Consider the following 14,346-nt stretch of genomic DNA (forward strand, 5'->3'; position numbering starts at 1 on the left):
TGATTTGGAAACTTATAAAATGATGTTCCCGGGTGTTTTGTCCAATAATTCTCACAAAATTATGCCTCACACTTCCTTCGGCATTTGTATTTAGAAAAGTTGTTTACATCGAAGCAGCAGTGAACAGAGCTTACTTTGACAGAAGTGTTCGCCTCACTGGTAAATGACAGTACTTTCGTGTGGGACACTTTTGTAACGCCAGTGTCACGTCGGTTTGTCGGTGGTAACACTACAGAGGGAAGGAGAATGCGCTCCACTGGTTCGGTATCCCATTAACAGATGGCACCACCAGTTTTTTTTTAAATTTTTTAGAATGCATCAGTCGTTTTCCGTCTGCTAAACGAAGTCTTTTTAGATTCCTTTTAGATTGAGAGCTTGAGTCGTTTAGAACCCGTTTAGTGATCGTTTAGTGGATTTGTGGCACTTGGCGTTCACAGTAATGAACGACTCGGTTCACTCTCGTTCACTTAAAAGAACCGAAATGCCCCCCCTCTAATCACTTTGGATCACTTCCAATTGAGAGTCCTGCACATTGAGCTTCACAAAAATGCACTATAATCACATCACCAAAAAATAAACTGACCTTCTTCGATCCGCTGTGAATAAATGCGAATGCTTTCTATATTAAACTCATTAGTTCCAGCATCCGAAATAAAGCCACATCGTGAGAAATACTACTTTCTCACCAAACTGCCTACAGCTCACTACACCAACTCTCACGATGGCATAGTGAGACCACATGATTCATCTCATTAAGCCGACATAAACTCAGTATGGAAATTTGAAACTGTCAGCAAAATCGCTATAGCTAGAGCGAACTGTCACCAAAATCTCCGTGGACCCTCGATGCACGGAACCCAAAAATACAAACGGATCGCTTGCCGGATTTTATTGGTCCGGTTTTATTTCGGCTCACTCGTAAATATGCTATTCCATGCTGACTGGAGTGGCGATTTGATTTATTTTGAATTAAAAAGAAATGTGCTCAGACAGCCTAATACTGGCATGGCAACACTCAGCACATGCACCCCGACGGACGGACGGCATGGTGTGCTGTAGATGTAGCTAAAGCTAAAGCGCGCCGAACGCCGTATGATCAACCCTGCTACCGGGTGTACCTGGTTTCTGGGAAGATATCTTCGACAAGGGAGTCTTTATAAATTATAATTTAGCTAAACAATATGATTAAAAGGAAAGCTGCATCACAATTAGCAGTACCCAAGCAGTGCATATGATTTGCATTGACAGATTTGATGTTTGGCACGGCACGGATGAAAACGCATCTTCTTGTTGCTCAAGGTGCATGTTATGAGTGGGGTTTGGTAAATGAAGCACCACTGCTCTGAATTTTTAAAGGGAAAATGGATTTAATGGCTGTATGGTTCATTCATAAATGCCTTCCCATGACTCAGTTCTGTACTCTTTGCCGAATGGCAGATGGCCTAATAATCATCGGCTAATCATATGCATGGCATCGAACATAATCGAATCGGACTAATGCTTCTCGCGAGTTTCATTCAATGATTTTGCCAGGATCTGCTCCACTAGAACATTCCTTTCTCAACAGAATCTTTGAAAGCGTCAAAAAAGCGACACACTGCTCACAAACAAATGCTTAAAATGCACCCTACATATGATTTATTCACGTAAACGAAATGATAATTTTATTTGCTTCCTCTTTTTTTAGGAAAAATCGCACAATTAGAACGCACTCCTCGACGCCATCCTCCCTCGGTGGCCCCCGTGTTCCGGGAAGTTAGCAGATATATAAATAAAAATTAAACTAGTTTCATCCCTCCATTCCTCCTTCCATCCGGCAGCATCCGCATGTTGCAGCACAAGTTAGAAACGCATGCTGGTTCGCATCCGTTTGATTCAACCAAATTCTTGCTGCCCTATGACCCATGGGGTGGAAACATTCTACTGTCCGGCGTGGGCGAGCTAGTCGAGGATGAGGACGAGAAGGAAGAGGAAGAAGAAGATGACGACGAAGATTCCTGGTGCGCTTGTTGCTGCTGCTGCTGCTGCTGTTGTCGTTGTTCCTGGTGTTGCTGGTGCTGATCGCGCACCCGTTTCCGTTTGGCGAGCCGCTTCTTCGCTATCGACAAGTACTGCATGATTTCGCGCTTGGTACTTTCGGCCGCCTCGTCCGTCATGCGGCTCAGCACCAGCTCGAGATCGTCGAAGAATTCGGCATTCTCCGACCGAAACTTGATGTCCTGGGTCAGCTTTTCTGCCAGCGTCGTGAGGCAGTGGTACAGGATCATCTTGACCGTGCCGATCATCTGGGGCCGCGTGTACATGTCCTGTATCATGCGCTTGAGGCTGTTCTTGCCGCGCAGCTGTTGCGGTTCGCTGTCGTCCTCCTCTGCGTATTTAGGGAATTATGAAGGGGAAGAGATAGGCAGGTGGGGTTGGGAAAGGCGATACAGATTTTTAGTTATTTGAAGTAGGCCGTGCAAGCACACACGCACACACACACAAACCTTCATCGTCGGAAATGATGTCCAGCATCGATTGGCCGTCGCTCTCCTGCAGGAAGCAGATCATCGCCTCGTCCGGACAGGTCGCCAGGCAGACCTTGTCGATGAGCGTTTGAATCTGTGCCAGCCGGACGGTCGTTTCCCAGATCTGGAATGTGTTGGTCGAGATGGTGTTGCGCTCGTACGACTCCGGCCCGCCACCGATCGGTGGCCGACTGTTGGGCTCCATTGCTTCTGCGGACTGGGGGGTTTTCCTGTCCTGTCGCAACCACCCACAATTGGTATGGTCTCTCTTTCTCTCTCTCTCTCAACGCAACAAAACAACCCAGTTCACCAACACTTTATATGCACATCACAGGCCACTAGCAGCCAAATGATTTGCGATGAGGTTTGTATGAATTAAAAGTTCTATCACCGAACTGTTTGACAGCTTTCTGTGCGTTTGAGTGTTTGCTGTTTTTTCCTCTCTTTTCTCTTTCGCCTCAGTTTACACAGGCCCTCTTACAATCGTCGCCTCCTTTGCCACAGAGCCCTTGCTTTCTTTACGTACTACTAGCGTAAATCCGATCGAACCTTTTGGTCGTCACACGTTTTCCTCACACGATGCTCCTACGTCTCCTCTATTGCGCTATGCTCCACACAGTCAGGTATTGCGTACGATTTTTTTTTTTGGAAAATGCTCGTCCGTAGACGTCTGTCGAGATACTTGCGCTTGCCTGCTTGCTGCTGCTGCTGCTGCTGCACTTCAACCAAACGAACCCAACTCTTGCTGCACACATTTGACAGGCTGCGTCGTCTACGATTTGTAAACAATCGGTCGCACGCTTTCTGCAGCCGCCCGAATTGGTGCACTCTCTCTCTCTCTCTCTCATTCACCCGCCCTTGTTTATGCGCTGCTGTTATGTTGTGTCAGTGCAAAGCTGCTGCTGCCGTGGAAATTCCAATCGAAATCTGATCGAGTTTTACATAATTTACTTACTTACTTGATGTTCAATTTCCAGCTAGCATTTGCTGCATTTCCAATGTTATCCAAAAGAACTTGGATTCCAGGTAGAATTGTTCTGTAACGTTTCGCTCCCAACGTCATACTTACATCTCCTCTTCCTGCAACGCATCTATGTGATATAGCGTATTGTGTTGCCTCATATTGGAAGATGGAAATACAGCACGCGATTGTTGCAACTAAAACTTTTATTTATTTGAAATTCTTACAAGTACAGTGGATGATGACGACCCAAAACCCATCCTCCCCGTCACAGGTTCGCGCAAGGGGCTGGTGGTTTTGGGAAGATTGCGAGATGATTGGTGCAAAACAATGGACAAGGGAGAAGGAGGTGGCGATAACATTCGATTTCCCTGTACCGTGGTAACGAATGTGATTTTTTTGTTTGCTCTTCTCGCTATTTTTTACGCCGAAAACTTACATCTCATCTCGTGTAGCGCGCGCGCGTAAACCGGATTAACTAGTAGATACTTTTTATACTCTATATTATTTATATATACACACATATCAACATAGCAAATAATAACAGTACGGGGGAAAATGGATCGAAATTAACAGCACGGTCCACCTGCCCTCAGTGGCCCATTTTTTTCCTTCTTATCCTAAGCGGAGAGCACTGTACAACACAGTCAACAGTACGTGTGTCTTTTTACCGGGACGGGGGGGATAAAAAGCACACACCAACCAGACAGGAGGATGGAAACGGTAATGGTAGTGGGACATTACGTTCCTTTTTTGTATGGTAAGAAGTTAATTTGCACGTGTGATGTTGCGTGTGCAATGATGTTCGATGATAACGGCGACAAACGATCGTACCGGGATATGTTACAGTTGTTGTTGATCACTTCCTGCCAGGCTTTGCAAACGACGATGCGATCCCCTTTCGATGGTTTTCGCGCGAACGAAGTCGGTGTAGAACGCCCGGTTGGTGGGGCGGCGGCTGGTTTCATCTAAGTAGTAAGTCAACTGACTGTGTCAGCGTCAAAAATACACATCAACAATGGTTTCAACGTGGTTTTGGGACGGGATAAGTCTTGGGGGATGAAGGATAATCTCTTTCGAGATTAGACGGGAATTGTTCGAGAGTTGCCGGACAGGAGTAACAAAGAAGGGTTTTAAAGGAGTGTGCCCCAGGATGGATTGTTTGGATAGTGGAAAGTTACTGCCCCATTCTTCCCCATCTCTGCAATCATTAGCAGCAGCAGCAGCAGCAGTCGGTGTGACCAGAAACCTCCTTCTCTTTGAGCGCATTGCATGCTTTTGTACTGTTCACAGCCAGTATTATACGCAAATCGTCGGTCTTCGGATGCGGTGTGTGATGTAGAATTGTGGTAATTTAGGTGGCATCTTCGATCGGAAACAGGTTAAACCCGGCGAAAATGTTGGGTTTTTCCCTTCCCCGTGCACGTATACGCACACTCCTGTGAGCTCTTGCCATCGATCTGTCCCCTTCACTAAACGGATTTTCCGTTTGCGCATCGGCCCGGCATACGAGCCAGTCTTTGTGCTGTCCTTTGTTCATAATTTCGAACGACTATCTAGCGTCACACATGTTCCTTTCGCGTGCAACAGTTCTTCGGGGCTGATTGTGCTGTGCCGCGCGGTTCAGAATGAAACGGAAGATAAATCAACATAAATAGTTCCTCTTCTTTTCGTCGCACTGCTCGCCGTTCTCGGAAGGGTTTGGGGTTTCGGTCACACTCTACATTTCACTAAGAAGACACTCAATTGCGGGAGTTAGGAATCACTCCCTCGGTTCAGATTGAAAATGATGGAAATCCCAGCCCGGGGGGCGGAAAATTACAGCGCTGTGGATTAGCTCGGAGCGATCAATTTGCTTCAAGAGCTCCTGTTTGCTGGCATTTTATGGAGGATAACGCGTGGCACGAGGCAGAGGTAAAGGTAGCAGCGCCATTCCTCCAGCGCATCGAAAAACGTTGAGAAACTTTCATGAAAACAACCGGCTGGAGCTTTTCTAGAACTATTTTACGGTAGCAGCAGTGTGTCCTTTATGCTATTGTGTGCTTTTGTGCCATAACTTTTTAGCAATTTTGAAATGTGCTGTTACGTACCGATAGAAACTGAATATTGCTTCTTCGAACAAGTTATGGCGATATTTTTAGAGAGCACATCTAAAGTAGTGACCGTTTCCACGCAGAAGTTGCTCGACCGCCGATTAGTCCGATGTTCACTCCATTCCAATTTCACTGACACATTAAAAAAAACCCTAAATCACACCGTACTCACATAAATCGCACTTCACATACACACAAAATCACACGCAAGTCCAAATCTATGCAATTTTTTTTTCACTGTACGTGTCTCGCCCAGTGTGTGTGTGGGCCATATTGATTGTTCCTTTCCGTAATCACACACAGACACGAACAGCATTTGAAGGATTATTGCCGAAAGGAGAAAAATTCTAAAACAAATTTTTCTCCTTCCCCACGTTGAATGTTGCGCGCCACTCAATTTTCTGCGGTGCGTAACGGCTCGAAGAAAAACACGATTTGCCAAGAAAGCGGGAGGAGAGCCGACCAGCTTTGGCCATTGGTACGCACGACTTAGGGGAAGACGGCGGTTACGCTACAGGCTAGATATATGTGTCTGGCAAACCGGACAGGCCAAGACCGCCATGCTTGTACACAGTCGAACATCGGAAGAGAATGCGCAATCTGTTGGCCGAATTTGCCGACATCAGCTCTTTTTTCTGCCTTGGACGTAAATTAGCTCCCAACGGGGCATGGCATCATCGAAACGAAGACAACTCCATGGCTGACTTGACTCCGCTTCCCCCTACGGTACGCCGTCGTGCGTGGCGCGTTTGCGTTTTGAGCGCAGCCGAACTAGAAATTGGCCAACAGGTTCATGCATAGCTTGCAGTCGATCACTTTTCTCGTAGCACTTGGTACACTTTTACTATCCACAGCAGCAACAGCAGCAGCAGCCGCACCACCCATCACCGCTTCCGACGATCCCTCCGCCGGCGCTGGTTTAGCCGCTGGCACCGGTACGCTGGCCATGATCATTTCTAACGACTCTAACCACTCGCAACATTTCTGCTCGCTGTCGAATGCCAGCGTTTGGCTGACCATTTCCACCGGCACATTGGGACGATAACTAAACACATAAGTGAAATCGTTAAATGGATTATTTTGCTAAACATTTACATACAGAGAGAGATAGAGAGCGAAATAGAGGAATGCTAAAAACAAGGAAATGTGTGTTATGGTGATGCATCGATGAGAGCGTTGAGGAATTGTTTCTGCCGACAGCACGTCACACGCAGCAGCAAAAGGGGAAAGGACAACCACTCTCCCAGGTCCCGGTTATGGCCATTCTGAGAACAGAGCTAACACATAGCAAAAGCACGAACATCACAACCGCCGGTTCCGGCAGGAAGGGGGGGGGCCCACCGCTCACCTAGAAACCTGTTGTGCCCACAAACCATTCCCCCACACCGCAAAATGGTTCACCCCACGCCCAACCGATTGCCCCGGATGCATACGTACGCTTTAATAATGGATTTGAGTGCAAGTTTGCGTTCACGCTCGATGAACCAATCGATCAAATACCCGGCCATCAATGGCGCATCGCGATAGAGCTTGAAGAAAGTGCTATAATTGCTCAGCGCCCAGGCCGACCGGAGCCGGAGCGCGAACCCTACAATGTCACTCTCTTTATCCGCCGCCGTCAAGGACTTGAGAATGGTGGTCAGATCTGCGCGGGGGGGAAACACAGAAACATAAGATATTATTGCATACTGCGAGCAACAGTAAGGACCGGGCTGATGCTTACCTAAGGTGTTTTTGGTGAAGATGTAGTACAGGATTCGGTACGCGGTAAACTCTAGATGGTTCTCGCCCCCCACATCGGTATAGAGCATTTTGAGCTGCGTCTGGCACTGGTTAAACTCCTCATGGTCGCCCTTTTCCATCGCAATGCGGGCGTGTGTTTCGTAAACCTGTACGGTGAACGCGTCTCGAATACCTTGTACCTGTAGAATAAGAAGAACAGGAAGTTTTTCAATACACAATTTTTTTTTCTGATCGCACACCTCCTCCGCACTTACCGTTAAATCCTGCCTGATCGATTTCAGCTGATCGCAGGCGTAAAAGTAGTCCTGCTTTTCGACCCATCTCTTCTTGACGTTCTGCAACGAGTGGCGCAACACCTCGACCGGGCGCACCTCGGACGCGGCCGGCGCCTTCGTCAGACGGAGGAAGCTCTTTTCCAGATCGCGACACGTGCCGACGATGTGCAGATCGAACAGATCCACCTCATCGTCCTCGTTGTCGCGATCGCCCGCCTCGTCGACGAAGATGCGCGACGCCACCGTCGGCATGGTCTGCCGGCGGTCCTTCCTGCCACCGAACGGCGACACGATGTTGGAGGCAACGACCGGCGGCACCTTCTTGCCGCCCTGGCCGTTAAAGCGCGCGGCACGCTTCCTCAGCTGCTCGAGGTCACCCTCGACCGCACCGCCAATCTGGCCGTGCTCGGAATAAAATCCGCCGTGCGATTTGCGCTGCTGCTGGTTTTTGCTGTTATTCATCTGATTTTTCTGATTCTTGTGCTTCTGTTGCTGCTGCTGCTTGCTGTTGTTACTACCCTTGCCGAACGATTTGCTCGCGTAACCCCCGGCACGGCTGTCGTTGTCGCTGCTGCTCGACGATCGCCGTCCCTTGCGGCGTGGCGACCGTGAATCGTCGCTGGACGAACGGCTGCGCCGATTGCGGCTGCCGCTGCTGCTGTACCGGCTGGGTGAGCGCGATCGCGAACGCGACGGGCGGGAAGATTTCCTGCTGCCCGTGGTCGAACTTCCGCCCGACTTGACGCCCAGCCTCGTGCCGAACGGTTGCGAAAGACCCGCCTGGTTTGGTGTTGTCTTCTTAGCCCCGTACGGCGCCGGGTGCTGGCCGCCTCCCTTGACGTTTCCAAGCGGGCTCTGGTACTGGGCCAGCCCGCCCAGCTTGCCGCCCTTGTTGTTGGGCGACCCCATGCCCAGCACGCCGCTGCCAAGATTCGGCAGCAGCAGCGGCTGCTGGTTGCGCTCGCTGTGCACGCTCGGCACCGGCTCGTTATCCCAGTCTTTCGTCCACAATTCACCCTTGTTGGCCGCGGCCGTAATGCGGCCCTTCAGACAGATGTCGATCTGATCTTTGTCGAAATCGGTCTTGCACTTGGCGTAGCATCGGGCCACGAAGTTGTTCAAGCTTTGCGGCCAATCGTCGGTTGGATTGTGGAACGGGTCGGGCTTCTTCGGCGGTCCAACGTTCGGCGGCGTCGGTGCCTGCGGTTGCGGCGCGAGCCCAATGCCGGCGCCGGGACCGACACCACCGGGAATGGCACCACCCGGCACTGCCGGCAGCGGAGGCGGTGGCTTGCTCAGATCGGGGGGAGACGTTACAAAGCTGGCACCGGCACTGCTGCCAGCAGGCGACACCGGCAGCGAGCCCGCCGGCATCAGTGGCGGAATGTTGGCGGTCGGGTTGAGCACACCGTTCATGAAAATCGTACCACCGCCGCCACCACCTCCAGAGCCACCATTTCCGTTGCCATGCTGGTTGTTCATGTTGTTGTTTTTGTTCTTTTTGCGCTTTTTCTTGCCACCGCCCGTACCATTTTGATTTTGGAACGCGGCCATCATCTGCTGGTGTTGCTGTTGCTGCATATGCTGCTGCTGTTGCTGGGCGTGTATTTGGCTTGCCTGTGCCAGCGGATTGCTGGCCACGATCGGGCTCACTCGCTGCGGATGCTTGTTGATGTTGAAGCGAATCGGCCCAAACTGACTGGGGGCCTGCTTGAAACCCATTCCGTCATTGCCGGACTGCTGTTGCTGCTGCTGCTGCTGCTGGTTCTGCTGAGGAGAGCTGAAAAACTTGCCACCCGCCATTCCGATGCCAGGCGAACCCATACCACCGGCGACGCCGTTATCGGACATTGCGCCAGCCGAAAATCCGGCTGGTGAGTTGTTCATCGTGCCGCCCACGCCGCTAACGCCCTTGTTGCTGTTGGCCGCCCCGAAGCCAGGCTGTCCCATGTTGCCCTGCAGGCCACCGCCAGAGTTGCTGTACTGCAGCTGCTGGTACAGCGCGTAAAACTGAGCATATTGCTGTTGCTGTTGCTGCTGTTGCTGCTGCTGCTGGTTCATTCCGTACGCTCCGCCGTAGCCCCCACCAGCTGCGGTCTGCTGCTGGACTGCCTGGGCGGCTGCCATCCAGGCAGCCTGCTGCTGGCTCAATGTTTGATCTTGCGAGTTCATAATCCTACTTACGGCTGTTTCACCTACATTCATCGCACACGTCTACACGAGGCGATCGATATGTTGACGCCAGGGATCGATGTCCACGTCGTTTGCTTCCCGCAGCGTCCCGAAAAATACACCACCCGTGCCTACAGCACAAAGCAGCAACAGCGGACGAAAGCGAAAAGTGAAAATCCAAGATGGCGTCAGTGTGGGGCTCGTCTTATTTTTACCTGTGCGAGCGGAGTGCAACTTTGCACCGCCGATTTACGGCTGCTAGTTAACACTTACCGAAACGAAAATAGTGCTAGTGTAGCAGAAAAGTGTTCCTCGTTAGCTGGTGCTGGTTTTTCAAAGGGTTTTGCACGTTTTTATCACTGAAATAGAATAATTAATCTAAGCTCGTTTTACACACGCATCTACACTCTGCGAAAATAAGTCTGTAGTGATGGCTTGACAGCGCGAGGAACAATCATTCCGAGATCAAACCGGTTTACGGAGCGAAACCGGTTCAATTCAAATTGATGTCGCATTGTAAACAGACGACCGTTGCTAGTTTGAAAGAATTTTGTTTTATTGGATATTAAATTATTTCGTCAGCATAAAAAATTACATATTAAGTGATTTATTTACAATGTTATTTAAATAATTGATTTACGAAAACTGGTTTTTTATATAATGCAAATATATGCTAGAACTTAAGAAATATTTTAAAAATCTTCTGGTTCAACCGTTTGTAACAAGTGATTGGTGAAAAAGAAGATTATGGCAAAAAAGAAACGGCAAATTGAGGATCTTTGCGGACTGTTCCAAATCTTCATAGCCATGAAATACACAAAACAGATAAATTCTATATATACGGCGTATGTCAAGATCTGGATATATTTTTAAAGGATACTTCAAGAGGTTTTCTCAGGAGCCATGGTCATCACAATCGTCAAATTTCTAAACTACTAATTTAAAATGTGTCGACATTTTTCAATGAGTTGGAGTGATAGAAGAAGTAATGGATGTAGAAACAAATGTAATATAATAATATATATAAATGTAATTGTTCAAAATAACAATTCCAAGACATATAAGTATTAGTGGCATAGACAGGCCTTGGCCGAAAACGGATGTTGCGCTTAATAAGTAGAAGAAGAAAGAAGAAGAAGAAGAAAGAAGAAGAAGAAGAAGAAGAAGAAGAATAAGAAGAAGAAGAAGAAGAAGAAGAAGAAGAAGAAGAAAAAGAAGAATAAGAAGAAGAAGAAGAAGAAGAAGAAGAAGAAGAAGAAGAAGAAGAAATCGTCTCGTTTAAAAGGCTACGCAATATAATTTCGGGGATAGACCTTTTTTTAAGACAACGCAATTCCCTGGTCTCCTGGACTTTAAATTGGTCCTGAACCTACAACGGAAATGGTACCAAAAGGTCCTGGGACATATCATGTTTACATACTCATCCTGGAACTTATACAGACCCTAGAACTGATCCCGAACCGATATTGATCGTGGAACTGATCCTGAACTCATGCCGGTCGTGGAACTTGTAAAGATCCTATACATTTCCTGAAACTGATCCCCATAGCATACCATTCCTGATATTGATGCTGAACTTTACAATTTAAGTAAGGTACCGGGGTTGTTTTGGTCAAAGAATGAACCGCAAATCTTTTAAGATTTCAGAATGGATACAGTATTTGTTCGATCCAGTAACAATAATAGTTCACAAATTAATGTGTGTTTTTTTTTTACAAAAAAATTTTTTTTAAATTTTATTTTTCTTTCATTAAGCAGATTTTTGCAGAAATTATCACGAGCTATATTTAGAAGGATCTACAATTTGAACTACCCCCGGGATGCTCCAAAATAAGTCAATCGAAAAATGTCAATAAGTAAATGCAGAAATAAATAAACATGCTACAAATACATTACATCTCGTTAGGAAAACAAATTTGTTAATTTACTAATTTGCAATACAGCCAAATTTCCGTACAATCAGTGCGCAACAATCATTACGCCGATTTTACGCAAAACATTAAGCGTGCCATGAATTAGTTAATCAAATGATAATTTAAACTCCCACCGTTAATAAGGATGTTCCAATTGACCGATCAAACGGTAACATTTTTTTTGCGACTCATGGAATAGCAAACATTAACTGACCAGCTTGTTCAACCTTCAGGAGCAATAGAAATAAAGAAGAAGCAAAAAAAAAAAACAATCAGCTCGCACATGTTTTATCACACAGCGGTACAGCTGTGCGTGTTCGAGATTGCGATAAAGAAGGAAATAATAATGTTTTTCCGATCCACGCAAGCACAGCGAAGTGAGGCGTAAAGTAGAAGGATAAGGCGCAGTCCGCGGGAGGCGCTATAAGTTCAAGGTAGAGCAGCACCAGCATTAATATGCGAAAGTGATGCTTTTCTAGCTCCGCCAAGCAAACGGCAAAACAATAACCACTTTTTCTACACCGTATCATTTGGCACCCGAGACTGACTGCCGCCTGACGATCGAGCGCTGATCTTCCGGGCAAACAAGCATAACACACATACCACATGGGCCACGGCGGTCAGGTCGATATGGTTTAGCATAATTTTTTTTTTTTTTTGCACTCGCAGTCACTCGAGGAAACGGTCTGCCAAGGACGAGTCCAAATAATACGCGCTGGTAGAGGAAGGGAGGTGATCATGCAGATGGATACATCCCCCCGCGTCTCAAACTCATTCATGTCTCTACCGGGAAGCATTATTAGAAGCGGCTTGCGTAACGGCCAGGCAACAATTAAAACCCGTTTAAGTGTTTAGTTTAGTAAATAATCACCCCTTCACCAGGGAGTAACCCGTTGCTACCAGCAGCATCAAACATTGTATCGTGCACTCCTGTCAAAGTTTTTGCTCCACATCTGCCAGCAAATGATCTTCGCACGAAAACGCTTTTGTTTGCATCAATCGATCGAGCCCCGTACGCACCAGCTTACGTTCGATTCATTCATGTTTTTTGCTGCTCAACTCCCTCCTTCAACTAATTGCTCCATCGATTTACCAGCACAATGACAGGCGAACATCGCATGCACTAACCTCGCCGAATTGTGAACACGGTAGCGTGTTGCTCTGTGGCGCGCGCGCGCCCGTACGTCAAACCAAAACCACCGACACGTTCCGGTAGCGGTAGGGCGCGTGCCACTGCCACCCGTTCGCGCTACAACCAATTTCGCACATCGCCCAACGGTCGAGAGCACGCGCGTAGTCGTTCTGAAGTGCATGCCACCCCGTACGTTCTGTGTACTAGGGGACGCGAACCGAACGATTGGCCGACACACACACACACACAAACACGATCAACCTTCCGATCGCGCGCCCCGAACGGAAGAAGCCGAACGGCGGTTCGTCGGTTTGCTTTGCTGGGTGGTTTGATAATCCGGCCGCGAATGGGGCCGCCGCTGTAGATGCATTCGATATGCCCGCGATCGCATCACACACAAGCACACGGGGTGGGAAGGCTAGGTAGCGAGAACCTGCCAGTACGCTTCATATATAAGAGCGCGCGCCAATGGACGAAGGAATTTAGTTTGAGCCTGACCGCTTCAAACGTTGCGCAGCAAGCAGTGCGTGTGTGTGTGTGTGTATGTGTGTGCGAGAGAAAGAGTGCGTGCGCGTGCGTGTGTTTGTGTGCATTTCGTATACACTTGTTTGCACTTAGTGTCCATTATAGTTGGCAGCAGCCCACTGGTGCAACGGAACCGCACACAACAACCCTTCGCCCCACGTGCCCGTGTGTTGCGTGATTTTTGGAGCAGCTCAGCCAGAGTCAGGCGCCTCCACCAAGGAACAGTGTGACCAGACAGATACAGCAGGTTGATCATCCACATCATCAGTGCTACGCGAAAGCAAATAAAATACACCAAAAAAACTCCCCACAAAATGCCCGCCAACGGTGTGTGTAGTGTTGGGCTGGAGGTGGTCGAGGACAATGCCACCTATGCCAGCGGCTCGGACAGTGCCGGCGTGTCGGAGGATGAGGACGTGCAGCAGCTGTTTGTCAGCGGTGCCGATCGGGTGACCAGTGTGCTGCCCAAGAAGTCGGACATCCGCAAAGCCTCCCAGGTGGACGAGCAGGGAGCAGCAGCAGCAGCAGCAGCAGTGTCGGAGAAGCGGTACGCCAGCCTGCCGAACCGCGAGCAGCATCAGCAATTTCTGGCGCAGTTCCTGACCGAGGTGCTCAACTCGGCCGTGTTCAATGCGACCGATCGGGCGAACAAGGTGCTGAACTGGGTCGATCCGGAGGAGCTGCAGCGGACGCTCGATCTTGCGCTCAAGGACGAGCCGGACACGCACGAGAAGCTGCTGGAGCTGACGCGGGCCACCATTCGCCATTCGGTCAAGACGGGCCATCCGTACTTTATGAATCAGCTGTTCTCGTCGGTCGATCCGTACGGGTTTGCGGGCCAGGTGCTGACCGATGCGCTCAACCCGAGCGTCTACACGTACGAGGTGTCGCCCGTGTTTGTGCTGATGGAGGAGGTGGTGCTGCGGGAAATGCGCACGATCGTCGGCTATCCGGATGGTGAGGGCGATGGAATTTTCGCGCCCGGCGGCTCGATGGCCAACGGGTACGCAATTAGCTGCGCTCGC

General features: G+C 48.9%; 3 protein-coding genes across 3 annotated transcripts in view; 1 reads left to right on the plus strand and 2 right to left on the minus strand.

The window, feature by feature from the left end:
- Positions 1-1,604: 1,604 nt before the first annotated feature.
- On the minus strand, positions 1,605-3,270 carry LOC121598103 (probable serine/threonine-protein kinase fhkB). Its single transcript, XM_041924670.1, has 2 exons — positions 2,487-3,270; positions 1,605-2,368 (listed from the first exon to the last, which is right to left on the minus strand). The coding sequence occupies exons 1-2, from the start codon at positions 2,710-2,712 to the stop codon at positions 1,896-1,898; spliced, it is 699 nt and encodes a 232-aa protein (XP_041780604.1). The 5' UTR covers positions 2,713-3,270; the 3' UTR covers positions 1,605-1,895.
- Positions 3,271-3,655: 385 nt separating this feature from the next.
- LOC121598100 (leukocyte receptor cluster member 8) lies at positions 3,656-10,191 on the minus strand. The gene is made up of 5 exons (XM_041924665.1): positions 10,025-10,191; positions 7,559-9,882; positions 7,285-7,483; positions 6,999-7,206; positions 3,656-6,606 (listed from the first exon to the last, which is right to left on the minus strand). Exons 2-5 carry the CDS (start codon positions 9,782-9,784, stop codon positions 6,333-6,335), a joined length of 2,907 nt encoding a protein of 968 aa, XP_041780599.1. The 5' UTR covers positions 9,785-9,882; positions 10,025-10,191; the 3' UTR covers positions 3,656-6,332.
- A 3,004-nt stretch (positions 10,192-13,195) lies between these two features.
- The window catches only part of LOC121596967 (cysteine sulfinic acid decarboxylase), an 8,251-nt gene continuing 7,100 nt past the window's right edge, over positions 13,196-14,346 (plus strand). The window contains exon 1 of the mRNA XM_041922396.1: positions 13,196-14,346. This exon is cut by the window's right edge and continues 24 nt beyond it. Coding sequence (XP_041778330.1) covers positions 13,636-14,346 — 711 coding nt within the window. The 5' untranslated portion in view covers positions 13,196-13,635.

The sequence above is a fragment of the Anopheles merus genome, chromosome 3R (genome assembly GCF_017562075.2).
Source record: "Anopheles merus strain MAF chromosome 3R, AmerM5.1, whole genome shotgun sequence".
Lineage (NCBI taxonomy): Eukaryota > Metazoa > Arthropoda > Insecta > Diptera > Culicidae > Anopheles > Anopheles merus.

Coding starts and splice junctions, on each gene's coding strand:
- LOC121598103 (XM_041924670.1), bottom strand. CDS start 2,712: ATGGAGCCCAACAGTCGGCCACCGATCGGTGGCGGGCCGGAGTCGTAC. Junction 2,369..2,486: donor CATCATTTCCGACGATGAAG/GTTTGTGTGTGT, acceptor CTAAATACGCAG/AGGAGGACGACAGCGAACCG.
- LOC121598100 (XM_041924665.1), bottom strand. CDS start 9,784: ATGAATGTAGGTGAAACAGCCGTAAGTAGGATTATGAACTCGCAAGAT. Junction 7,207..7,284: donor CTTCACCAAAAACACCTTAG/GTAAGCATCAGC, acceptor CCCCCCGCGCAG/ATCTGACCACCATTCTCAAG. Junction 6,607..6,998: donor CTCAAATCCATTATTAAAGC/GTACGTATGCAT, acceptor TTATGTGTTTAG/TTATCGTCCCAATGTGCCGG.